The sequence below is a fragment of the Meles meles genome, chromosome 12 (genome assembly GCF_922984935.1).
Source record: "Meles meles chromosome 12, mMelMel3.1 paternal haplotype, whole genome shotgun sequence".
NCBI lineage: Eukaryota > Metazoa > Chordata > Mammalia > Carnivora > Mustelidae > Meles > Meles meles.
The window spans coordinates 31,555,249-31,580,271 of record NC_060077.1 but is presented as its reverse complement, the minus strand read 5'-3'; the positions used below and the strand labels follow the sequence as shown (position 1 = coordinate 31,580,271).

The window sequence follows — 25,023 nt, the reverse complement described above, 5'->3', positions numbered from 1 at the left end:
AGCTTGGGAAATCATTTGATCTATTTTGGTCACTAGATGTTGGAGAAAATTATGCTAGGAATTCTGGTTTTCAGAGGCAAAGCTAGCTCAATTTTTAAAGTGAAAGCTACACGAGTCCCCTCACCTCTATTGATATCGTCGAATTATCACCGAAGCCTGGTCATCCAGAGGGTCTGACCTACTCTTGGACATCAAAGGGAGTTAAGTACTAGATTCCTCCCAGATCCAGAGCTTCTGTCCTTGGGTCACTCACACTGAGCAACGAGAGTCTGAACCAGCTGGACTAGCTGGGGTCAGGGGTGGGGCTGGCTGAAGCCTCCGGCTCTGATGGATTTGGTGTCAAAAGGCAGTGGGGTCGGCATGGGCTCCTGGGAACCATGTCCAGAGGGGCTGGTTTTGTCTCAGAGGTGCAGGAGGGCAAGTGAAATCTCCGGAGCATCACGCAGTTGTGTTTCCTGCACCCAATGGCACCAGCAGGCCCAGGCCATGCGGTCCGAGGTGTCTGTTTGGCCCTCTGGCAGCAGTTGGGGTGGATGGCATGACAGGGGCTATTTAGCAGGTGAGGCTCCGGGAGGCAGGAGTGAATGGGCGGCAGGAGCCATCTGATGTCTGACCCCCAATCTAGACCCTGTGGCCTCTGCCCTTAGGTGTCATTCACCCTTTCCTTGTGCTGCAGACAAAACCGCTGCCCCCCCCACCCCGGCGACCCCCGTTCCCCCAGGTGTGCTTCTAGGGCTCCTCTGCTTCTACTCGTCCCACAGCCTTTTCTCAAACTGTGCAGTGAGAGCTCTTTGCAAACGAACTTGGGGTCCTCGTGAAGGTAAGGTCTCCCTTGCCCTCAACTGGAACAGCAGCCACCCAGCCACGGGCTCTGCTCCTGTGCGGGAACCACAGAGTGCTGTGGGCGGTGCTTGACCTCATGCCGCCTGCTCTCTGGGCATCCTCTCCCAGGCCCTCACCACAGGAACCAGCCCCTTCTTGACCTTCATTATGGCTGCTGGACTGCACCACGAAGTCCTAGGCCAATGGGAGCTCTGCCCTGTCCCTTCTGGGTGCCCAGCACTGTGAAGGATGCACACAACAGGCGGCTGCTTCAGAGTTCACAGATACATGGGTGGAGTGTTCCGTTTTTGCTTTTAGGGTGTTGGAGAATGTTTTCAGGTGAAAACAAGGTGCAAGAGAAACGTGGACGAGAGAAGCCATGGAAAAGTGGAGGGTGACAGGGACACCCCATCCCTGGCAGCAGGGTGGATGTTATGGGAAGCTGGGAAGGCCTTGTGGGCAGACGGTGCCACTGACATTGGACCCCAGACCATCATCTCTGTGTGTTCACATCCCTTAACAGGTCTGGGGACAAAAGCCACTCCTCTGTTACCACTGAACTTGTAGAAATCATGACCTCTCCTTTCCACCAATCTGACAAAAGCAAAATCCCATCCAGGGACAAGAGGACATGGGACACTTGCGCCTGGCTAAGCACCCCAAATGAGGCTGGTGGGGGCATACACAATCCTCTGAGCTTCCGGAAGCCACGAAAATTTGACTGACATTCCAGGATTGCTTTTCGTATCCAGGCCAACTCTGATATGCTGAATGGAAGACAAAATTCTCCCAGCTTTGACCCAGCTCGGGCCTGTGCTGGCTGAGGGCAACTCCAGGGAGTCGGCACTCTGGGGAGGCTGCCGTTTGCCATCATGGCCACCTCACTGTTCCCATCTGCCTTGGTCTGTTGCTGCTGTAAACAAACCCACCGGCTGTCCCCCTGGGCAGGGACTGCAGCGCTTCCCAGGTCGCTGACATCCCCAAACCAACTGAGGGAACCGTAAGGGTGACTGCACTGGGACCTGAGCCCCAGCACCAGAAGACTCAGGAGCCCAAAGAGGTTTTATTCAGATCCATGGTCAGTTACAAACTTGGTTTGATTTTTGGTCACAGGCCCCAGAATGCCATTATTCTGAATTTACATCAAAATATAAAACTTGATATTTAAATAAAAACAGAAACAGAGGCTTGGTTTAAAATCTCTGTTGAGATGTTTTCTCTGGTGTGTCACCCGTATGATGAACAAAAGTGCCTGAGTCCCTGTGGGGATGACTGCTGACCGTGAATGTGTAATTGAACATTTAAATGTAATAAAAGAGTTAGGGCCTTTGCACCTGATTTTACTGAAGATACAAATGATGCCTGTGACCATCTTTGGTTGCAGACCAGACGCTGCCCGACTCCCATGGCCCGGCCACATCCCCTCTGCCCCGGGACATGAGCGCCCGTCCTAGCTAGGCAGTGAGGCTGGGCCACCACCAAGTGACATGCTTAATGGCGTGGGGGCGAGGAGGGAGGCAGAGGTGAAGCTCCGTCCCACTAAGCATCTATCTGTTCTCCTGGAGGGTCTTTTCTCCTACCAAGTGGAATCGAACGGCCCAGCCTTGGAACTGCCAGGTGTGAAGAATGACCCTCACTTTGCCAAATGTGACGGGAGAACCTTGCTTTACAGTCAGGAACCAGAACCACCCTCTAACTTTCTCAGGAGCCTCCAGAGTTTGGGATTCTTCTCTGGAATCAGAGGCTGAGCTCCCGCCCGCTGTCACCAGGGAAAGGAGACTCACACCACCCTGCCAACCTGACAGATGGCGAGGCCCCATCTGGGGAGCACTGCCTTCCAAGTTTCACACAGCTCAACCCAGGATGGTCAGAGCAGAGAAAGGCCTTGAGCGCTGTGTCATGGCAGGGCCCGGGGCTGAGGGGAGCAGAGAGGATCGAGCAGCCGATCCGGGGCTGTCCTGTGAAACTAATAGACCAGTGGATGCCACGCTCTCCTTGCCTGCCCTGGCCCACACCCCCCCGTTTTAGCTTCTCTTACGCACGGCTCGGTGGCTGCGGGAGAACACCCTGGTGCTTGGAGGTGACCTCCAGGCCCAAGCGAGGGGCTACATGGCCCTCCTGCCGGCCTAGCCAGGGTCGTGTGTGGCCTGAGGTCAGAGCTGGTGCAGCTTGTTTCGCTCAGTGAGCAGTGTCATGGCCACAGCGTAGAGGAGGTAGCCCAGCACGAGGAGCAGGGCACAGGTCAGGGGTCCAACGCAGAACAGGGAGGCCACGAAGAAAGCTAGAAGCAGCGACAGCAGCGTCCGGTAGCTGCCCAGGAAGCGCAGGCTGAGCCTTGGACCCCGGGCCCGGCTGGCTGCAGACCCCTGCGCCACAGGGCTCAGCAGGCGCCTGCCTGCCAGCCCGGGCTCCATGAGGTGGTAGCGGCAAAAGCTGCCAAGGAAGTCGGCCCGGGCACACAGGGCTGCCATCCGGCCTGCAAACTGGGGCACGGAGAGACGTGGGGAGTTGGCGTGGGCAGGGCCACGCACTCACCCGGCCTCTCCCCGTGGGCAGCCCTGCCCCCGGCACTCACCCTCTGGTTGATGGCGGATGACAGCCGGAAGAGCATGCGGACCAGGCTGGCGATTTCGTAGCTCCGGATGGGCTGTAGCTCCAAGTCCCCCTGGTACTCGATGTCGAACCTCCGTAGTCCATTGATGATCTAGAAGCAGGACGAGAAGTGAGTCCCAGGGGAGACCCGGGCTGAGTGGGCAGGCCCGCAGACGCACCCATGCGGACATGACAGAAGCAAAGAGGGGATGGGAGAGGCCGCCACATGGTCCTTACCTGGTAGCGGCCAAGGGGCGTAAGGATGAGCCCATCCTCTCCCACGATGCAGTCTGGGAGCTGCTTCTTCCCGTTCTCATCTTGCGTCGTTCCCAGGGCGAGCGTGAGCTGGGCGAGCTGAGCCTCGCTGAGCTGTCGGGGCAGCGGGGGTGGGGGGGTGAGGAGCACTCTGAGGGGGCTGGGCCGCATCCTGCGTTCACTTCCCGGGTGGAGGAAGCAGACAGGGCTATACCCCTGGGCCTCGAACAGTGAGCACAAGGGGACCAAGACTTGACATCGACAGTACAGGCTATGCCTCCCGCGGACTCCCCCAGGGGGTAAGGGCATGGGAGCAGACACCAGGCAGGGGACAGCCCCCAGAGCTCGTACTCGGAACATCTGGCACAGGTACTCCAGGGCCTTCTCTAGGTACTCGTCCGTCTTGCGGACACTGTCTTGCCCCATCTCGTCCAGGTCGTTGGCTGGGTAGCAGCCGTTCGTATCTGTGGAGTAGAAGCCCAGCCACGACAGGAAGGGGCGGCCGGGTGTGCTCTCCCCACACTGGTCAGAGATGGACTTGGCGGTCTGCTTGGCCTGTGTGATGAGCTGAGCCAGGCGCAGGACCTGCGGGGCACGGGGCGGGGTGGGGGGCAGGTCAGCCAGCCCAGGTGGCCCCCAAGAGGCTGGCAAGCAGCCCTGGGGGAGCCCCCACCAGGCCAGGAGAGGGGCGAGGAGTTTTCAGGACCAAGACACGCACATTCTAAATGTGAAAGCTTTCCAACAAATGTTATCTTTATTATCAGAAAAAAATTAGACCTCGATGGAAAAAAAGGGCAGGAGGAGAGCAGCATCCAGGCAACATCCAACCTTCTGTCTGCCCCAGCTCCCACTCCCACAGCTTCTGCACAGGTTGGGGGCCCAGGGGAGCCCCAACTCACCAGCGTCCGGACCTCGGGCCCAAACATCGGGGTGTACTTGCAGTCCTGGCCCTCCAGGCTGTAGACGTGGCTCTTCACCTTGAAGGAGGTGTCGGTGATGACCGGTGGCCACGAGGACAGGAAGCTGCCCGTAAAGGGGGGCGCCGTGAAGAGTCGGTGCTGGCGGTGTGGGATGACGAGCTCAGGCTCCAGGAACAACTGCTCCCCTGGAAAGCACGATGCCAGTCCGGTTGCAGCTTCCAGGGCGCCTGGGGAGGTTCCCGAGGGACAGGGGCCCACCTCCTGAGGCTCCTGCAGCCCCTGACAGTCTCCACAGGAAGGCTGACGTTCACGAAGGGAAGTCAGAGAAGCTAATGCCCGACAGAGCCATCTGAGACGTGACAGACCCCAGACTGCTTTCTGATGCCTTGAACTCTGCCTCCACTCCCTCCAGCGCCCCCCCGCCCAGCTCCCATCTAGCATACTGGGCCTCAGGGAAGGAACAGTGCTGCCCACCTCCGACCTGTACCCTGTCACCGTGCACCCAGAGCCCCCACGCCACCGAGACTGGGCTGCTCCAAGCCGGTGAGGCCCATGCAGTCCCTGCGGGTCCCTCTCTGAGGGCTGCTTCCTGCCGGCTAAGGGCTTACCTTTCTGGATCATCTCAGCCAGGTTGGGCTGGGCAAAGACTTTGGCCACTCGGAACACCATGAGCGCGTTCTTGGGGCTGACCAGGTCGGTGCGGAGCGCACGGCTCAGGAAGCCCACGAAGAGCTTGGTGTACATAAGTAGGTTCTCCTGCACAAAGGGCGCCCTGGGGAGCGAGGCGGTTCATCAGGGGCTACATCGCCCTGATTAGTGGTGCGTCAGTGGCTACACCGCTACTGCACCCCCCTACCCGGGCTCTTCCCGGGCTTCTGGACTCTCCCCAGCCATAGCCTCCAGGTGGGTGAGGGCCAAGGGAGGTGGGGGAGAACCAGGCCTCCTGTGGACAGAGCCCCGCATGGGGTGAAGCCCTTCCCCAGAAGACAAGAGCTCTATGGCAGGGTGCAGAGAGTGGAGGGGGTCGAGCGGCAGCGTGGGGTGCGAACACACGTGAGTGGACGAGAGCAGCAAGGGGACAGTGTGGAGAAGGGCCACAGCTGTTTCCGCAGGAGAGCAATCCCGGGGCCCAGTCAAGGAGGGGGCGGCCTATCCCCCCAGCGCCGGGAGCACGGTGGGCCAGGGCTCACCATCTCTCTGACACAGCCCGGGGCTGGCAGTCGCTGCTTGGAGCCGGCTTCTCAGGTGCATACCTCCAGGGTTGCAGGTAGCTCAGCCACATCTCCAGGACCTGGCAACACACTCATGTGCTGAGGGCCTCGCGGCCGGCAATCTGGTAGGCTGCGGGTCTGGGGCTTTGGGCCAAATCCTCAGGTGGCCTGGAGCCCAGCCCCGGGGAGGCAGCGTGGGTGAGCAGGAGGGAGTCTAACTGCGGGGCTTCGGTTCCTGGTGGGGGGAGAGTGGGGCGGCCACCAGGTTCTGGCCTCTTCCCACCTCCTACCACCCTCAGAGGGCCCAGGAGGGAGCTCTGCACACCCTCCCGTGAGCTTTATTTTTTTAATTCTTACTTTGTTAGAACAATTTTTTAATGTGCACATAGCTAATACACAACACTACATTAGCACTAGCCCCTGTGACGCTGAGCCCTCCTGCCAGCCTTCCGGAGGCACAGAACATGGAATGCTTCCCCGGCCAAGTGGGTCAGGTGCAGCCCAGTGAGCCTGGGAACCCACCCAGCACGGACAGCTGGGGTCAGATCCAGGGAGGACAGAGCTTTTCCGTACCCGAGGGTTGGTTTTGAAAATTCAAACGACCAGAATGTGATACCCCCCCTCCCCCGTAAGGCCTCCTCACCAGGCCTTGGCAGTAACAGCTGACTCCCTCCTGTGTCCACCCCACGGGGACCTCTGCCGCCAGGCACACACAGGGCAAGGGCAAAGGTGCAGAGATGGAGCTGACACTCACGGCTCTGAACGATGCATCCAGGGGCCAGTGGCCGAAGCAGTGCTGCAGGAAGAGGTAGAGCTTCTGTTGCACAAACCTTGGGACAGCAGCCCTGCAGGGGAGAGGAGGGGGGAGGGGCCCCTCACAGGTGAGTCCAGTGGCTCTGGTTTGCAAGGGCCAGCCTGCCAGGGTGAAGGGTGGGCACCCCCTGGAGGTAAGGCCTCATTTTTCAGAAGAAATCAAAGTTCAGAGAGGTTAGGTAATGTCCCAAGGACACACAGCACACATGTGGACTAGTGAGGCTCCCGTGACCCCCTCTCCTTGGCTCACCACATACAAGTCACCTGCTCTGCTGGCCCGTCAGCCTAGGAATCGGGCCACCATCCCAGGCCTTCTGATGGAGGGAGAGGAGCAGAGAAGATGATGAAGGGGATGGCGCAGCACAGAGCTCAGTCTCCAGTGACCAAAGAGCCACCTGGAAGCGAAGAGGCTCCTATCCCACTGGCTTTCCTGGGCATTCCGAGGAACATGGTCACTGTTGAGCTCCCACTCTGCCCACCGCCAGGGAGGAGGTGACAAGACCAGGCAGCAACAAGACGGGGCCTTTCTCTGGGCAGTCTGGCTCTTCCGACCAAAGACGTTAGGCCCCAAAGGAGAGGCCCGAATGGGGGTGGGTGCACCCCAAGGTGCTTTCCCATCTGGCCCACCCTGCAGGTGCCTTGCAGGCTATCCCTCACGCTCCAGGACAGGCCACAGTGGACAACGTGCGTGAGGGATGAGGAAGTGGTAGCCGGGGTGCGGGAGCCCTGCACACGGCCCATACCCACCGTTTGAACTCCTCCAGGGGGCTGGTGGCGTGGGAGTGGGTGGACGGAGAGACCTGCTCAGGCTTCAGGCTGTTGGAGAAGGCGTGCAGGTGTTTGAGCAGCAGGCGCACCACCAGCACGTGCTCCTCGGTGGGCGTGAATGACTCCTAACATTGAAGGGAGCGCGGCGTCAGGAGTCAGGCCAGAAACGTTTCTTCCACCATGGGACACATGGGCCACCCCCCCAGGCCCTCCCTGTGCCTTACTGGCTGGCCCCGAGGCCCGCTGAGAGCACCATAGCCTGCGCAGGGCACCCACAGGCCCAGGTGATATAGCCCGTGGCTCAGTATGCCTGCACGGGGAGTGGAAACACACCTGTCAAGGGCTTCGCTGTGGGCTTTGAACCCCTTACTGTACCCTCCGTGGCTGACTTGGGTCACTGCTGCCCGTGCCCATCCTCAGGGATCCCCTCCTGGCCAGCCCGAGGAGGAGCAGCAGGGGCAAGGCAGGCTGACATCCCCCCCATCAGATCTAGAGGGGTCTCTTGCCGGCCTCCTGGGTGTGTGCAGACGGCTCCCTGGGGCCCCTGGCTTCCCATTTCAGGCAGAAACACTACCCAGTTCCTTCTGCTGCTGCAACCCCCACCCTTTCATCCATTCCCGGTCCTGGACCCGCCAGCTGGGGGCTAGACCAGGGCAGTCCTTCTGTTGCTGACGGATCTGTGGTCGGCATGACCCCCAAGACAAGAGCACTCTCGATCTTGTGGGCTGAGGCTCCAATTCACCAAGTTCACGTAGGCTCTTTAAGACTCAGGCCTGAGAGGACAGGCTGCCTGTTGGCTGTTCCGCGATGGAGAACAGGGTGGTCTCCCGACTGGTAGAGGACGGCACCAGCGGGCCCCGCCACCTGCCGGCTCCCCGCTCTGGGGTGCCCAGACAGGCACGCTCCTCTGCCCGCACTCAGCACCCCCAGACCCCTGGGGCCTCCACAGACTGGATGGACGAGCTTTCAGAAGCCTAGTCCCAATCCTGAGCAATGCTGCGGCTGGCAGAGGCCATGCCTCCTGGCACAGCCCGGGCACCCAGCCACTGTCGCTGCTCACGGCACTGTCCTCTCAGCTCTCCCCACCACGGATCTGCCTGCTCGAGCCTAGGCAACACAGCCCACAGCTCAGTCCGCTCGCACAGGGAGCTACGGGGCTTCGGGAGGAGACCGGCTGCTGCTTCTCTGTATGTTTACATCTTTGTGGGATGAATTTGCATCATTTGAAAAAAAAAGCATAAGATACTTTCCTAATGACAAAAGTAGGAAGGCACTGATGCCAGGCTGTAGCCCCCTCCCCAGGAGTCCCCCCCTCTTTCTCATTCCTGGTCCCTTGCCAACCCCGCCACTGTCTCCGTAACAGAGAATAGAGCATCTGTGTTGAACGGGAACTGCGCCCCTCCTCCTCTGCACAGGCCCTTACCAACTGCACTGGAAGCCCCTTGGGCTATCTTCCTGCTGGGGGAAGCCAAACCTTTCTTCCGGCTTCCCCTCCCCCAACCTCCCCTCCCCCGGTCAAGAGCCAACTCCCCATAGGAACCTGGCCACAGCTGTACGTGGCCTCCTCCAGCTGCCTCCTCCAGCTGCGTGTCCTTTAGGGACATTGTCCCAAAGTCTGTGGCATTTCTCACTGGGCCCAGCCCTTAGCTAAGCAGCCCCTCCTGCTATGGACATTTCTCCAGGGATCCTGTTGTTAGCCAAGTGAGACCTTCCCCCACATAGGCCTGAGCGCTACCCACTTCGGTGCTTGGCCCACCTCTGCCGGCTCTCCTGGGCCATGCTCTTCCTTCCACCCAGCAGCTGCTGCTTCTGGGCAGGGAGCCTGAGTGTGCTCACCACCCCAACCCAGGAAACCTGCTTTCTCATCTTGTACTCAGGTATCAGGTTAAATGTTATGGTGTGCTCCCACCGAGGGGAACTAGACAGACCCCTGGCCTTGAGCATGGATCTAGACGCCTGTTTTCTGCCCAGAATTCCTGGCCTTTATCTCATGAATTGGTGAGCTACCAGCCTCCATAAGCCCAGAAACAGCCTGCAGGTCTGAACTCCACCTACCAACCTCAAATCCGTCCACACTGGTCATCTCTGACTAAAGCAGATGCGTCTCCACCAGGCTCTTGTCCACTCTGCCCACCTCTGGCAGTGTGCACAAGTCCATAAGAGGCCAGAGCCCAGCGTGCTTAGGGATTGACAGCCTCTCCAGGATGGGGGGCCAAGCCCTTGTCCTCCCCGCACCTTGGCCTCACAAAGGCTTGGGGTTGGCCGAATCATGCCACTTATGAGCCCTGGGGCCTCCCTGTGCTCAGTCAGTTCCTGAGCACCAGGCCCGCACCAGGCCCACACTGTGGGTGAGGAGGGCCGCTGCAAAGGCCACTGTTTCCACTCCCTCCAACCAGAGCCAAACACAGAAGCCACCAACTCCCAAGAGCTTGCAAACTCCTGTTGGCTTGGGGCTTGGGCGGGCAGATCTGGCAGCTCCACCCCCCCAAACCTGCACTAGTTTGCCAAGCTGAGGGCCAACGCAGGCTAGAGAAGACACTCGCCTCGATCTCCAACACACACAGGCCTGGCTCTGTTTGGAACTGGTCTGAGTCACCCCTGCCGGCCCCCCTCGCTTTACCACTGCACTGTCATGCGCTCCATGGCTCACACCACAGGGCAGGGGTGAAACGCAACAATAGGAGAGCAGTCAGTACTTGGTAGGCGTGAAGGGCCTGGAGGCTGGGTTGGGCAGGGCTGTGGAGGGCGCTGGAGACACTGAGTCGGTAGTGCAGAACCTCCAGCTGAGAGACAACAAAGCAGAGAAGCCGAGAAGAGGCAGGGAGGGCAGAGGGCAGGGCAGGGGACAGGAGGGGAGAGACCGGGGAGGGGACAGCAGGGAGAGAAAGACAAAAGTGAGCCCAGAAGTTTAAGGAGAGAAAACAAAAAACAAAAACAAAACAAAAGCATATCAGTGACAATCCACACAATCAGAGCCCCGCAGCCTCAGGCCAGTGGGATACCACCCTCTCAGCAGCCCAAAGGGGTCCTGCTCAGTGGGCAGCCCAGAGCCAGGCCGGAGGGCTGCTCCTCCACTTGCCAGGCAGAGAGAGTCAGATGCTTAAGGTCACTTGGGCAGTCTCCTCCAAGTCACCGGGCCTGAAAGTCCTTCTAGCTCCCTGAGGTCAGCCTGACTTTCCTGCCAGAGGGGCGGGCCTGCCCTCCCTGAACCCTGACTCCCATGGCTGTGGCGTGTGTACCCCGCCAGGATCCTGGGAGGCTTGCTGGGACACAACACCAGCCACCAAAGCCCTGAAGGCCCCGAGGCTCCAAAAAGAAACTTTAGAGGAGACCGTTCCTAATTTAGACCCCTCTGCTCAGGGAAGAAAAATATTTATTGGATTCCCTGGGTTGTCCCAAAGAAAAATTTACCAAATTGACACATGATGTGGTCAGTTCCTAGGAGTCAAAGATCTAATCTGTGGCCCCTCCCAAATGGTTGTCTCTGTGGGGGCTGATTCCCAGGGTGGCAAAGAAGCAAGCAAGGCTCAGCCCCCCAGGTCTGACACCCTCTGCACCCCTGCATCCCACCTTATGAGACTGACGCGCTACCTACTGCGCTAACGAGGCACCTTGCATCCCACCTTAAAGGTGGCGCAAACACTCATGGGTTCAAATTCTGGGAGACCCCTCTCTCCCACCTTACCAGGACTCCCCAACTCCAGACTCAAAGAGCCCTTCACCAGCCCCAACGGGCCCTAAGAATCTGGCCATAGCCACACACACCCAGAGGCAGCTGGAACCCGAGGCTGGGACAGCCTGGGACATGGGGGATGACAGCTGAATTGGCATAGCTATCCGCCCCCACCCCTGCAATGACAAGGCCTGCTATAGCAGTCCCCTTCAGCCAAGCAGAGTTCAGAGCCGGCCTTGGCACACATCCTGCTGGTGAGGGCCACGCCTCCCACTGAGGACCATGCTACACATTGGAGAGGCCAGAATGCGGGTGCCAGGCCTTGAGGAGACAGGCGCAGCAAGAGGCACGCAGAGCAAGGGTAGGAAGGAGCACAGCAAGGAGTGGGCTGCGCTTCAAGGCCTTCCTCTGGGCCAGACCCTGGGCTCAGCCACAGCTCGATGGGAATCAGAGACCACATGGTTCCCCTGCTGGGGACCTGCCCAGACTAAGGAACACCGGGCAGGCCCCGCAGTGGCCTGTAGAAGTGTGTGGACTTCAGCAACCATCTGCCTCTCCAGAAGCCCTGCTCAGTAAGCTGGGGTGGGGCAGAGACCCAGGCTCTATAGAGTGGGCACCCACTCTGGACCCAGGCTGCCTGTCATCTGGGAGGAGGTGGGCTGGAAGAACCATGGGACCTCTCGGAGCTGCACTTCCTGCATCTCCAACATCAGGAAACAGGGACCTCAAGGCTAGGACTCCACATGGCACAGCACAGGCCTGGGTGGATGATAAGGAGCCTCGGATGAAGGAGATGTCCACAGTTGTCTTTCTCCACTTCCCAGTGGAGGCTTTGTGTTCAGCCTCAAAAGGAGGCAAAGAACCCCAAACAAACAACAAAAAAACACAAACCCTCTCCGGGTACCTGGTGGGGGTTTCCCGGTCCTTCCCCCACTACCAGCCATTCTGGGCCGCTCTCACCTGCCCTGTGGTCTGGCCAAGAGGAAGCAAACGTGGGGAAGAAGGGGAAGGCCCTCCTGCCCCAGCAGGTACGGCCCACCACTCCTCCCAAGTAAGACAGCCTAGAGAACCTTTGGGACTGGCAGATCTGCTAAAACTCACAGCGAGTGTGCTTGCGCTAGCTCAGAAGACAGAATGAGCAGCCTGGAAGGCAACGCAGCAAAGCAGCCTCTGCAAGACCAAGCCACATGCAGAGGGGCTGAGTAAGGCCCTCGGGACCCAAGGGGGAAGCCCCCACCCCCTGACTGCCGTGCACCAGCCAGGAACATGCAAGTCCACTCTGGAAGCGGGAATGGCAGCGCAGGTTCTCAGGGATGCAAGAGGCCCAAGAGGGAGTCCTGGCTTTGCCTCCGTTCCATGTGGTGCCAAGGACAGAGATCTGAGGTACTCTGCACTTTAAGAAAGCAGCAGTTGGGGGCTGCTCCCCAAACTGGTACTCAGCGGAGGGCAGGGAAACAGAGCTGGTTGCGGAGACTCCACAGCAGGAAAACAATTCCAGCTCCGTGCTGGATTCGCAGAGGGAAGGTCACAGGTCACCTGTATGAATTTCAGGCCCAGACTCTTAATTCTTAAGGAATCTCTCAAGCATTCACACAGAATGTTTTTTTTTGTCTGGCACCGACAAAAGTGACATCTAAGAGGCAGCCCAGCAGCGCACAGAAGCCGTGGACTGCACAGCTGATTACAGGCCAGTGCTGCTCCCTGCAGGGCCCTGGTTTGCGTGTTTCAGGCTTTTTCGTGCAGTGTGACCCTCGGTGCCCCCCGCCTCTTATTAAACAGACAGAGCTGTTCTAACCTGACAAGTCCAGGGGGCAGCTGGCCCTGGGCACGGCGACCCAGGGACAGTTTCGGGGACACAGCTGCCTCCACGCCTCTGCGAATGAGCACGCTGCCCTGGGAGGGAAGGGAAGGAAAGGAGGAGACAGGCCAGGCCTCATGCAGGAAGGCGTCAGATCCCACCCACTGCCCAGAGGGCTGCCTGCCGCTGCTCTGGAGGAGGGAGAGGGCAGCGTGGGGACCAAGGGGAGCGAAGTCTGCCGGGGGCCACCTTGTCAGGAAAGCAGGAGGCACCATGACGGTAGAGTGGACGGAGCCAGTTGTGACTCCCGGAGGCACTCGCTGACTTTCCTACCCCCAGAGCACGAGCATCACAACCTCATCCATTCCGGCTGCCGGGAGGGGGCTCTGGAAGTAGCATGAGGAGGACCCCAGAGATTACAGGCCTCCAGCCCTCATGGTGGGAGCCCACCACAGAACCAAACCTGCCTATTGCCCAGCACTGAAGTAGGCGTGGTGGTTGAAAACCAGCCCCTGAAAACTAGCTAAGATTAAGGACAAGGAGTAGCAGGTGGACCAGGCACATCAGGGCAAGAGCAGACGGGACGAAAAAGCACAGCAACGTACCTTGGCATGAGGGGACTGCATTTTTTGGTACATCTCCAAGGAATAATGATGAAGCCACATTTCAACAAAAACCTGCAAGAGAGCACTTCGTGGTTAAATGATTTTCATCTAGGATGTTGTGACCATTCAAAGGGTAGTTTTTTTCAACAAACAGCACTGGGAAAACTGGTTATCTGCATCTTAAAGAATGAAGTTGGACCCTTATCTTCCACCAGAAACAATAAATAATTCAAAATGGATCAGAAATCTATATGTAAAATCTAAATCTATAGAACTCTCAGAAGAAAGCATGGGGAGGTTTTACGACATTGGCTTTGGCGACCATTTCTTAGCTAGCACTTTAAAAGCACAGGCAACAGAAGAAAACAGGTAAATCTGAAATTCATGAAAATTTTAAAAATTTTTGCGCACAGAAGACACCATCCAGAGTGAAAAAGACCACCCACAGGATGGGGGAAAGTATTTACAAATCGTGTATGTGAGGAGGAATTGATATCCAGAATGTACAGACAACTCCTACAACCCAACCACAAGTAAAGAAAGCCACTCAATTAAAAAATGGGCAACGGACTTGAACAGACTTTTCACCAGTCGACATACAAATGGCCAATAAAGACACGAAAAGACACTCAACATCACCAACCACCAGGAAGTGCAAATCAAAAGCACCGGGAGATACCACCTCACATCCACTGGGGGGCGGGGCGGGGCCTCTAATCAAAACCAGAACATCATGAGCCTCGGCATGGCTGCCCAACGCTTGGTGGGAACATTGTGCTGCTTGGTGGGAATGTACACAACACAGCAGCTGGCAAGCATTAAGCAGAATTACCACGCTATCCAGCAATTCCACTTCAGGGTACAGACCCAAAAGAGTTGAAATCAAAGTGTCTAAGAGATTTCTGTACACCCGTGTTCACAACAGAACTATTCACAATGGCTAAAACGTGCAAGCAACCCCAGTACCCACCCAGAGATGAATGGAAACAGAGAAAGTGGTAGATCCATATGACACAGCATTACTGAGCCTTAAAAAGAAAAGAAATTTGGCAACGTGCTACCACATGGATGAACCTTGATGGCGCTCTGCTGCGTGAAATTGTATGGTTCTGCTTCCATAAGATTCTACGGTAGTCAAAATCGTAGATGCAGAAAGCAGAGTGGAGGGGGCCAAGGGCTGGGAAGAGGGGGTATGGGAAACTTCTGTTTAATGGGTGCAGTTTCAGTTTTACAACATGAGAAAGTTCTGGAGATTACTTCCACAACAATATGAACATGTGTAATGCTTCTGAGCAGCACACTTAGAAATAGTTAAAATGGCAAATTTTATGTTGTGTATTTCACTGCAATTCAAAGGAATTTTTTCCTCAATTAGAAAAAGAAAGAGCATTAACGTTCTGGTCCAGGAAACAACCCTTCAGCATTTCTGCCCCATAAGCCCGGGTCCTGGCCATCAGCCCTCCTCATGGGCTGGCAAACCCCAGAGTCCACATTAGCTGGGACCCATCTGAAGCACCAGAACCCCTCTGCGACCAGGGACGATGAGTCCAGCCGTCTGATCTCCTAGTGCTATCTCAACAATGACATGGAGGCTGCTGCAAGTGCAGCAGCCCACATACCAGGAGTTATGTATAAGTCAGGAAGGACAGAATCCCATCTTATCCACCTGTCAGGGTGCCAGTAAGTGAAGCTCCTGGCTACCAACTCTGCCGCAGAGTTGAGCGTCAGAACCAGCTGAACCTCTCCACAGTGTATTTGGAAGAGACAGCCTGGCCTGGGAGGTGGGCAGCACTGCACCCTGGGAGGGAGCCAGCCCAAGCCTGCGTGAGAGGCTGGAGCCTGCTCAGGGGCAGACAAAGGGCCCTACTGCCTTCCATGTGGATCCCCCAACCTGGAAGGGATAAGGGCTGCCAGCCAACCAAGGTGAGAGGCTTTGCAAGCCTTCTCCAGCCAGTGTTATAGAAATGCTACAGGGGCAGGGGCTTCATATACAAATGAGGGTGATCACAGGAAACCTCTCCAGCAACGTGAGAGCAGGTCGGAGACGTGCGGTGTGGGGCAAACCTTCATGCGGATCCACTAGAAACTGAGCAGCACTCACACCACCACGAGAAAGACAAAACTCCAAGGCCAGTGAATCCTGGGATGGAAAGCACTACCAGTGACATTCAGATTAGACGGGTGGGCACATTTCCTCTAGTCTGATTTCTACATGTCACAGCAAGGAAACACCAACAATTCAGAGGTGCTCTCAGGCTAAGGACGGTGTTTAGGCTGAGGACGGTGTTTAGGCCTCTGCCCCCTGGGACAGAAGGTGGCTGGACAGTTTATCTGGAAACAGAAGACGAGAAGGGCCTCCTCATTCTCACCTGGAGTAGTGTCTCAGACCTCCAGATCTCATGGGAGGCGGGATCTGCGTTCACAGATGTCTGATGAGAGACGTGTCGCTTCAGGAGGCTGGTGTGGTGGAGGCCGTAGGAAGCGAAGGGCATGGCTGGCGTCCTAAGGGACACACAGAAACAGGCCTTCGTTAGGGGCTCCTGCCGGCACAACCACTGGCAATCTGAATGTGAACATCAGTGGCAATGGAAGCCACTACCACCTGCTGAATCGTAGGAGACGGCCCCCAAATCCATATGGACATAAACAATCAATGAGCGGGAAAAGACTTCCCTACTGCAGAGCGTGCCCTGATCAATGTAAAGGGATGAAAGCAGACAATCGCCCATAGGCAACCAGCCTATTAATAACTGATTTGGCCGGCAATAATCAAGGGGCACCAACACTGCTGATAATCACAAAGGCTCAGCGTTATCTTCCCAACAAATCCCTCTTGCTAATTAACTTGGCACAAAGTACCCACTTAATTTTACAGGAGGAAAACCTGGCCAACACGCCCCTGGCCCAGTGATCAAGACAACGTCACCAGCACACAGACTCCACGGCTGCCAGGCCTACTCGCTAGGAAACACCAGAGAACTCAAGCTGAGGGCATTCTGCACACCCCAGTCCAGCTGGCTAGCAGACCCTAGAAAGATGCCAGGGCAGCCCAAGTGGGGTCTGAGGATGAGATAGTGGCCTGGCAGCAATGCTGATCTCCTGATTCGGATAAAAGCGCAGTGGCCGTGTAGCAGAATGCACTCGCTTTTAGGAAATATATTCCGAAATGTTAAAAAATAGCAGGCACCATGTCTGTAACCTCCTCAAATGACCCAGAAAAAACACATACAGATAGAGAGTAAAACAACTCAGAAATGTAGGCGAAGGACCTTATGGAAGTTTTTTGTTATTCACGACAAGTCTTGGGTCAGAAATTCTAGATTAGAATAAGCCAACAAAATCAGGCCTGGAAGCCTGCCTCTGAGAGGGCGTGACCTGGCCATCCTGGGTCCTTCTCAGCCGCAGCATTACCAATGCCTGGGCAGCCTCTCCCCCTTCCACACCCCCAAGTCCCCCTTTCAATCCCATTTCCTCGGGGGCATTCCTGTGCTGACAGGAAAGAACCAACCTCCCCAGGAAAAAGGTCCAGCAGCAAGGCTGAGGAGGGTAAAAAGCATAGGGGGCAGCTCCTGGGTCACTAGTGTCACCCGGGGAGAGGTGGCCAATTGGTTCCTGGCTAAAGGTCGCCAATGGCCTCAGTTCCCCCTTGGGCTGAGGCTGGCTGCGCACTCCCTTTCTGCACACAGTCCGGCCACAGGCCAGCCTGCTTGGATGGGCACAAAAGGCTCTTTACCCCAGGGTCTCTGGCTCAGGCCAAGATCTGGTCTGACAGATTCCTCCTGTTCTTATTCCTCCACACGTCAGCTCTGTGGTGACCTGCCCATAGGCCCTTTCTCTCCAGCACCACCCACTCAGTGCCACTGATCAGCTCTGGTAACATTGCTTTGAACCCCCTGCCACCACTTTCCTGTGAGGCTTGGATGCCACATGTAGGGAGGGCTGCTAGAGGGAGAACACAGCCCACTCTGAAACCAAAGCCAGGCCTTGCCCATGGGGCCACGGAACCTGCTCACTGAAAACCCAGGCACGGATGTCGTCCTTACCCTGCCCTCCTCCGGTCTATGCCAGGGCAGTTGGGGTTGGGGCACCCTGAACAAAGAGTGGCACTACTGTCCCTGTGAGTAGTGCCCGCTACCCAGGCCATTCCCTTTGGAAGGGCCAGACTTTACAGGCTGGCCGCAGGGATGGGGGCACCTCAGGCCAAGAGCCAGGGCAGCCAGAGAGCCTTACCTGGGAGCTGGCGAGGGGCTGGGCCCCCCAGGACTGGAGGAGAGTGGGGGGAGCACACTGCCTTCTGTGGGCAGGAACCATGACAGGTACCGGTCCACGAGGATGAAATAGGCACAGTCTGAAGTTCGTATGTGGAGAGCCCCAGGGAGTGGCTGGAAAAAGCAAATCTGAGTTGGTGCGTGGCTCTGGGTGCCACCCCTGGCTGCGGACCCCAGCAGCCTCAGGGCTCAAGTCACTGCACGTGAGCTCTGGACATAGGCTACATCCCAGGGGCCAGACCACAAGCACCCTGGGCAGTACCAGGAGACGAATTCCCCCCGCCCACAGGGGGCCTGACTAGACCCCAGAGTCCTTTTCAGCATGCAAGCTTCCTGGGCACCTCTGCTTTGCCCCCGTGCCCAGCAAGCACTTCCCGTAGGAAGTCCCCCCCAACCAATTGGGGTGTGCAAGTCACCCTATGTTGCCTATCAAGTGTGCCCACCGGCCTGTCATCCTAAGTGAGGATGGTCTTAAGAACAAAGGCTGAAGGAGGATGCAGAGGAGGAGCCAGAGAAATGAGGTGAGAAGGGAGAAGAAATGGAAAGTAAAGAAAGTCCTAGGCCACAGGCCCCACCCCCGGGGGCTTTGGGAAAAAGCTGTTCAGGGGCACCCCTCTTGTACCTTTTGAGTGATGAGGCTCAAAGCAAAGAAGAACATGTAGTATTCAAACGGATCTGATGGCAGCGTCAGGAGGCAAACGGGCAGGGTTATTGGGCCACCCCCAGCACTGTGTCCCGGACCCCCTTGGCCTCCCCAGTCCTGGGGGACTGACAAAGGATACTGAGGGCCAAGTTCAGGCCAAGGCCCCCTGTCGGGGGGAACTGGACCTTGTTGTGGTACAGAGGGCTGTCAGGGAGCACGCGCTCCTGGATGGACGCCTTCACGGGGCCCTACGGAGACAGGGTGTTGGGCTTGTGGGCAGGCTCCACAGGGCACCCCTACGTGGCGCAGCCTCTGGGAAAGGCTGCTGCAGGGGTGACTAGCACACGGACCCTGCCTCGGGGAGCAGTGCTGTCCTCCTGGTAGCGCTGGAATAAGAGGGCCTCTACTCAGAATTGCTCACGCTATCATAAGGAAGACTCTCAAACAGCAAGGGCAGCAGCTGTGTGAGTTTCTGAGCCTCGTCAAAGGCTTCGTGTTCCCCCTCTTCTTTGCTTCCCATACCCACCAAGAAAGTCACCCCTCAATTTGCCCTTGAAGGACTGCAAACTCAGAAAAACAGAGCAACCGGTCACATGGCCTTACCTGCCACTCTGATCCCCTGCCAGGGACAAACCAGGTCGAATTGTGCCTTGTCCTTGAGCAAAGTTGGGAATGATGCTCCCCCAGACCCTGAGCAGACACCATGGTCTTCTCCTCCTCACGGCCGCGGTCCCCCTAGCCCTGCCCCACCCGCACCACCACAGCCACTGTGCAGGGCGCTCTGTCCTGAGCATGATGCTCATCCCACGGCTTACTTACAGGCAGGTAGGAGACAGGAAAGTCAAACTTGTAATCTTCGGCCTGAAGCTTATAAACCAACTTCATCATTGGGCCACTGACCATGAAATTAAACCAACAGAAAAAGGGCAATGAGCTGTAAACCACCTTTCTTCTTACTTTGAGAAATATGGTGTTTTAAGAACGGGATCACCATGAGGAAACATCCAGCCCCTCTCAGGTGATAAACCTACCTACCCGGGGTCTAGAAATTCCATTGCAATGCTGTATTCCACAGGACTCATGCGTCCCTGCAAACAGCGGAGGTTCCAGCCGAGAAGGACACCATCCAGGCTGCCAAAAATGCTCTCCACCAGCCACGGGAAGATGGCGTGCAGCTCCTAAAATTGTGTGTAGGGGAGGCTTTGGGCAGGCTTGCTGAGGCCCAGTGCCCACCGCTGGGCTGTATGCCATGCAGGCCTCCTGCCCCGTCCAGTCCTACACCCCAAGCTGTCCACCTCCTTCACTGAGTGTGTACACACGAACTGGAAATTTCCAGGGTGAAAATCCTTGACCAGGCTGGCTTCCTGGGCTTACACTTACTACTTGGTAATTCTGGGTAGGACTTAAATAAAATATACATTTTCAGGGCGAAAACCAGGGTTTCTCAATCTTTTGGGCTGGATACTTCTTTGCTGAGGTGGAGTGTCCTGTGCAATTTGGGAAACGTACCAGCATCACTGGCCTCTGCCCACTCGATTCTAGTAACACCCTCCCCTGTGTGACAACCAAAAATGTCTCTAGACGTTGTCAAATGTCCCATGCAGGACAGAAGCACCTGTGGCTTAGAACCCCTGGTGTACATGCTGACATGTTTAAATGTGTCCATAAAGGTGACAGTCACAATACTGGGTCACACCTCTGCGCAAGGCAGTGCTCAGAGTTGGGAATCAGGGGCCATAAGAATGTTTTTTCAAAGAATATATGAGACATGCCCCAAAGAGATGCTAGCAGAACTGTACCTTCGCTGGAAAATCCTCGATGACTTTAACCAAGTCTTGGCACCGCTGTGCAAAGGGCTTATTTATAGAGTCAGCTTTCAGGCTAGCCTAGAAGACAGAATAAACCAAAAAAATCATAAGCATATTCAGTTGGCAACTTTTCTGCCAACTGGCTCGAATCAAAACAGAAACCTGAGTGAAAGGCAGGAGTCAGACACACCATGGGCATGGCTCCCCAACATCTTGTGAGTCAGGTCATACGTGTGTCAGTGGCCTAAAGGATGCAACTGGGAGAGGTAGGGGTCCTTTGCTCTCCAGACAGTCAACTCTCAGGCTTCTTTCCTGCACCCTCTGTCAGGCATCCCCAGTTACAGCAGGGTACTACACAATTTCACAACAGAAGTGACTTCCACCCAATCCAGAGCAGGGTCTCAGTTCCAGGGTCAGCCCCATAGCCAGAAGAGGACCCTTATTGCGTAGGGCACCGCTCACAGACCACAGAGTACTCCCTGAGTGTACACACGCACAAACTGGAAATTTCCCTGTGATGACACAACTGTTATCATCAGTGAGGATGCCTGACAAAACAAGGGAGAGAGGAGAAGCCCTCTTAACCGAGCAATCCTGTATTCAGTACATAACGGGCCAAATGAATTCATTACCTTAAGAAACAAGGCAGGCTAGAAACGACAGATGGTTTCAACCAAATGTTGACACTAATCGTGAAGGCACTGGACAGGCCAGGAAATATTTAAGACAAGAAGGAAGGAAATCTACCCAAGGTCATGGGGTGTGGATTAAGATCAGGAAAAAATGCCAGAATTTGAACCAAAACGGCTATGCCCAAGGAAATCGAAGGCCTTGGCCATCTTCAAATGAGGGTGGTGTCGCAGAGATAAAGATCTGGGATTGTGCCACACGCTGTGGGAATGCTCCCTGCATGCCTGGCCTCTACCCACTGGATGCCAGGAGCACTGCAAGTGTTGACTCTAGAAGGGGCACTAAGGAAGCATGTCTTTCTGAATGAATGTTTACAGAAAGTATCTTCTGGGAACTGAAATAAGGAATCCTCACCATGGCTATCTGCCTCAAACATAACTTCCCAGCATCATGTTTAATGCTGAGAGTGTTGTCACACCACTTTCTAAGGATAACAGCTGGGATTATTAGAATACCCCGTGAAGCACGTAAAGATTTACAAGATGCGAAAATTCTGATGTATATCCATTCACATGAGCTTTCCCAGGCCCCAGGAAGTCGTGAAAGCTGCATGTGAATCAACTTACCTTGGAGGTGAGAAACTCATCTTGTAGATGAGAAAACCAGGGCTCAGAGGTAGAGTAAACCCAATGTCCTGCCCAGTAGGGGGCAGAGTCAAGTCTAAGGATTCTAACCCCCAGGCCAGCTTCCTTGGCATCCCCTCAAAGAACTACCAGCAGACAGTTCAGGTCAGGGAAAAGAACTCGAAAGTCCCTGCACTATAGAACTATAATCAGGCTGACGTTCCCGGAGGCAGCTGGTACTTACCAGCAGAAAGCTGGGCTGCTGCAGGTGAGGGAACGCCATTGCAACCTCCCGGGACCCGCAGACAACGGCCGTCTTAGGAAACCACTGTGAAAAAACAAAGGTGACATCTCAACGTCCACCATACAACAAAACGTTACATTGCCTCACAAGGCCCAGGAGAGTATTTGTAGAACTCAACACACTCCGCACTGCCAAATGCCAGGTTTTATAGAAATGCAGTCTAGGGGCACCTGGGTGACTCAGTGGGTTAAGCCTCTGCCTTTGGCTCAGGTCATGGTCTCGGGGTCCTGGGATCGAGCCCCACATGGGGCTCTCTGCTCAGCAGGGAGCCTGCTTCCCCCTCTCTCTCTGCCTGCTTCTCTACTTGTGATCTCTGTCAAATAAAAAAAAAAAAAAAAAAAAGAAAGAAATGCCAGTCTAGGGGCACCTGGGTGGTTCGGTTGATTAAGCATCTGCCTTTGGCTTGGGGCGTGATCCCCGGGTGCTAGGATGGAGCCCCGTCTTAGGTTCCCTGCTCAGTGGGGACTCTGCTTCTCTCTCTCTCTCTGTGCCCACGCTTGCTTTCTCTCTCAATAAATAAAAATCTTAAACAAAAAAAGAAATGCCAGTTTGACACACTCCATAATGGCCAGCTTCAGAGCCAAGCCTGCAGTGGCAAATCCTTGGTGATGCTTGTACAGCACCTGCTAGGGGCCACACCTGCTTCTAAGGATCCCGCCATATATTTCCTCATTTAATCCTCTGGTGTTGGCAGAATTTTAAAGACAGCCCTCCAAGATTCCTATCCTTGGGTATTCCGTCAAACGCTCATGTAGGGGTTATGAAGGAATCTGACAGATGAGACTGAAGTCTCAAGGGGGTGGACCACAAGATAGAGAGCAGTGCCAGCTGCTGGCTAGTAAGGAAACGGGACCTTAGTTGTGCAACCCAAGGGAACTAGGTTCTGCAAGCAACTTGAATAAGCTCGGAAAAAGATTCTTTCTGAGGGCTTCTAGGTAAGAACAAAGCCAACCGACACCTCCATTTCGGTCTTGTGATACCCTAAGCAGAGAACCCAGTGGAGTCTGTGTAGACTTCTGTACTGTATAACTGTGAGATAATAAGTGGATGCAGTTTCAAGCTGCTAAGTTTGCTAAGGAAGAATAGAAAATATATATCCTCACAACAACCCTGCGAGGTCAATAGGGATAAAAAAAGAAGTGGAAGCAAAGAGGAGGTAAATCACATGCCCTCACTTATCTGGTAAATGGCAGGGCCAAGATTCCAATACACGGACCTCTTAACACATGTTCCACAAAGACACGTACGTCACTGTGATCTACAAGAATGAATGGAATGAATGGAAGGTATCAGCAAGCGCAGCCAAGGGAGTTTTTGAGCAAGCCATCAGAAAATCAGGAGCAACTCTCTAGATTCCTCTCTGCCCACCCAGTTCAGAAACTGAAACTATCCAGACGTGGACTGAACAGAAACAGAGACAGCTGAGTCCCACTAATAATGGTCTTCCTGGCGCAGCTCTGCCCACAGCATGAATAAGCGTGCTGAAGTGGCAAATGGAAGTGCAAGTGGATGAGGAAAGACCAGGTGCAGGGAAGCTGTGAGGCAGTGGAAGAACTGAGAGACGTGCATCTCTGTCTCTTGGCAATAGAAACACCTCCTCGGTCTTTTCAATTCTTCATGACACTGGCTATCAGATTCAGTTTTAAGGAAGACCTAAAAGGCCTCAGTCCTGAACCAAGAGAATAGCGCGATTAAGATGACCAAAGTAAAATAATCAAAGCAGCATAAAATCCTGGCCTGTTTGCAAAGGGCAGAGCTTTAGAGATGATGAGGTGGAAGCCTGCACTGGCATCAGCTCAAGGACTGAGGGCCAGAGGCGCCAAACCGAGGAGTCTTTCCTGGAGAGGGCAGTGTCTCTTCACCCCGTTCTCTAACCCTGCCACAGCCAGGCTCCTCCATCAGACTCTTCTCCGCTATGTACAAAGTGTTCCTTTCATTCGCCACTTCACAGCCACTTTATTTAGTGGCTGCTTCGGATCTTGTTTTGAGGTTTCTTCTCCGAGTGGCAACACTGATCACGCCAAGCAAATCACCCTACTGCCACGGTCTCCCTCTGGCTGCTGAGGAGCAGGGGATTCTCCCTTTTGCCGCTCACAACTGCCCTATGAAGTGAGCCTGGGGATCTCCATATTACAGATGAAGAAACTGAGGCGGGATCTCCATATTACAGATGAAGAAACTGAGGCTCAGGAAGCTCGACCCCACACCGGGAAGAAGAGTCGAGTGAGAAGCCACACTCGGCTCTTCCTCCCACACAGCTTGTTGAGCCCAAGGCTCAACTTTAACTCGAATCTCTCCCTCCGCCAACTCCGTTCAACGAACGCTAACCGAGCACCCACCAGGATGGGGTGTGCGAGGCGCGCGAGACGGTGGCATGAGGGCGCAGCCCTGGAATATGGCCATGAGGGCGCAGCCCGGCCCTTGGGTTCCCAGCCGGCCGGCTGGCCAGGCTCGGGGCACAGACACCAACGCCCAGCCCGAGGCCTACGGCTCGTGTAGGAACAGAGATGGCTTCGGCGGAGATTCGGGGTATCGCCGGGACATGAGACCGTCCCGCACGCAGCTCCCACCACTCACCTGTGGGACCCATAAAGTCCCTTGCCTAAGGGACGGAGACCGCCATTCGGCTACCCGGCGCCGAAATGTCGTCATCAAGCTGCGCCTGGCATCACGCCTCCCCTAGCCTGGCGGGAAACGCACTTCCAACTCTGCGAGCAGTTAGGGCAAAAGGCGCATGTGCAAAATGACGGCCGGCGGGGTTTAGGGGTTACATCTCCGAAGGCGCGTGCGCAGCGGGGGCAGCAGTGTCCCTTAACCCTGAGTTCTCCGAATGTGGGAGCTGCAAGGAGCGCGCGTGCGCGCAAAGAGAAGCTGTTTATTAGGGTCCTGGAGGCGCGCCCCCTAATGGGGAACCGGCGCAGAATAATTATACACGGCAATGACTGACCTTCCGACAGGCATTTATTGAGCGCCTACTATATTACAATCACTGCGCTGGGTGCTGCTGCCCAAGTGAGAATGACCAATGAAGTCTGACCCTGAACGCCCAGAAATGTGTCTCTGCGGCCCGCCTCAGTATCCCCCATGCCCAACACATCTCCCTATTGTGGGACCACTGAGTGCAGCCGTCAGGAAAGTATTCTTGAGACTATGGTGCAACTTAGTAAGTTCATTCAAGTAGCACAGAGACAGGATTTGTAGGCTGAAACTACTTTTGCTGTATGAAGCTGGTGGCTGTATGCTAAGTGTTCCAGGCGTAGGAGCCGTGCAGGGAGTAATAGATCATAAAT

General features: G+C 55.7%; 1 protein-coding gene across 4 annotated transcripts; it reads right to left on the bottom strand.

The window, feature by feature from the left end:
• Positions 1–1,833: 1,833 nt before the first annotated feature.
• On the bottom strand, positions 1,834–24,468 carry SMPD4 (sphingomyelin phosphodiesterase 4). Of its 4 annotated transcripts, XM_046025256.1 has the most exons (20): positions 24,311–24,467; positions 21,674–21,757; positions 20,168–20,254; positions 19,404–19,546; positions 19,188–19,263; positions 18,508–18,616; positions 18,348–18,400; positions 17,688–17,839; positions 15,827–15,959; positions 13,458–13,529; positions 10,078–10,164; positions 7,361–7,506; positions 6,555–6,645; positions 5,780–5,880; positions 5,198–5,361; positions 4,569–4,774; positions 4,021–4,254; positions 3,652–3,783; positions 3,398–3,526; positions 1,834–3,305 (listed from the first exon to the last, which is right to left on the bottom strand). In XM_046025256.1, the coding sequence occupies exons 1-20, from the start codon at positions 24,383–24,385 to the stop codon at positions 2,976–2,978; spliced, it is 2,604 nt and encodes an 867-aa protein (XP_045881212.1). In that variant the 5' UTR covers positions 24,386–24,467; the 3' UTR covers positions 1,834–2,975. The 4 variants fall into 4 exon arrangements, with proteins under 4 accessions (XP_045881212.1, XP_045881213.1, XP_045881214.1 ...); XM_046025257.1 differs by lacking the exon at positions 10,078–10,164; XM_046025258.1 differs by lacking the exons at positions 18,348–18,400; positions 18,508–18,616 and having other exon boundaries at positions 24,311–24,468.
• Positions 24,469–25,023: the final 555 nt, after the last annotated feature.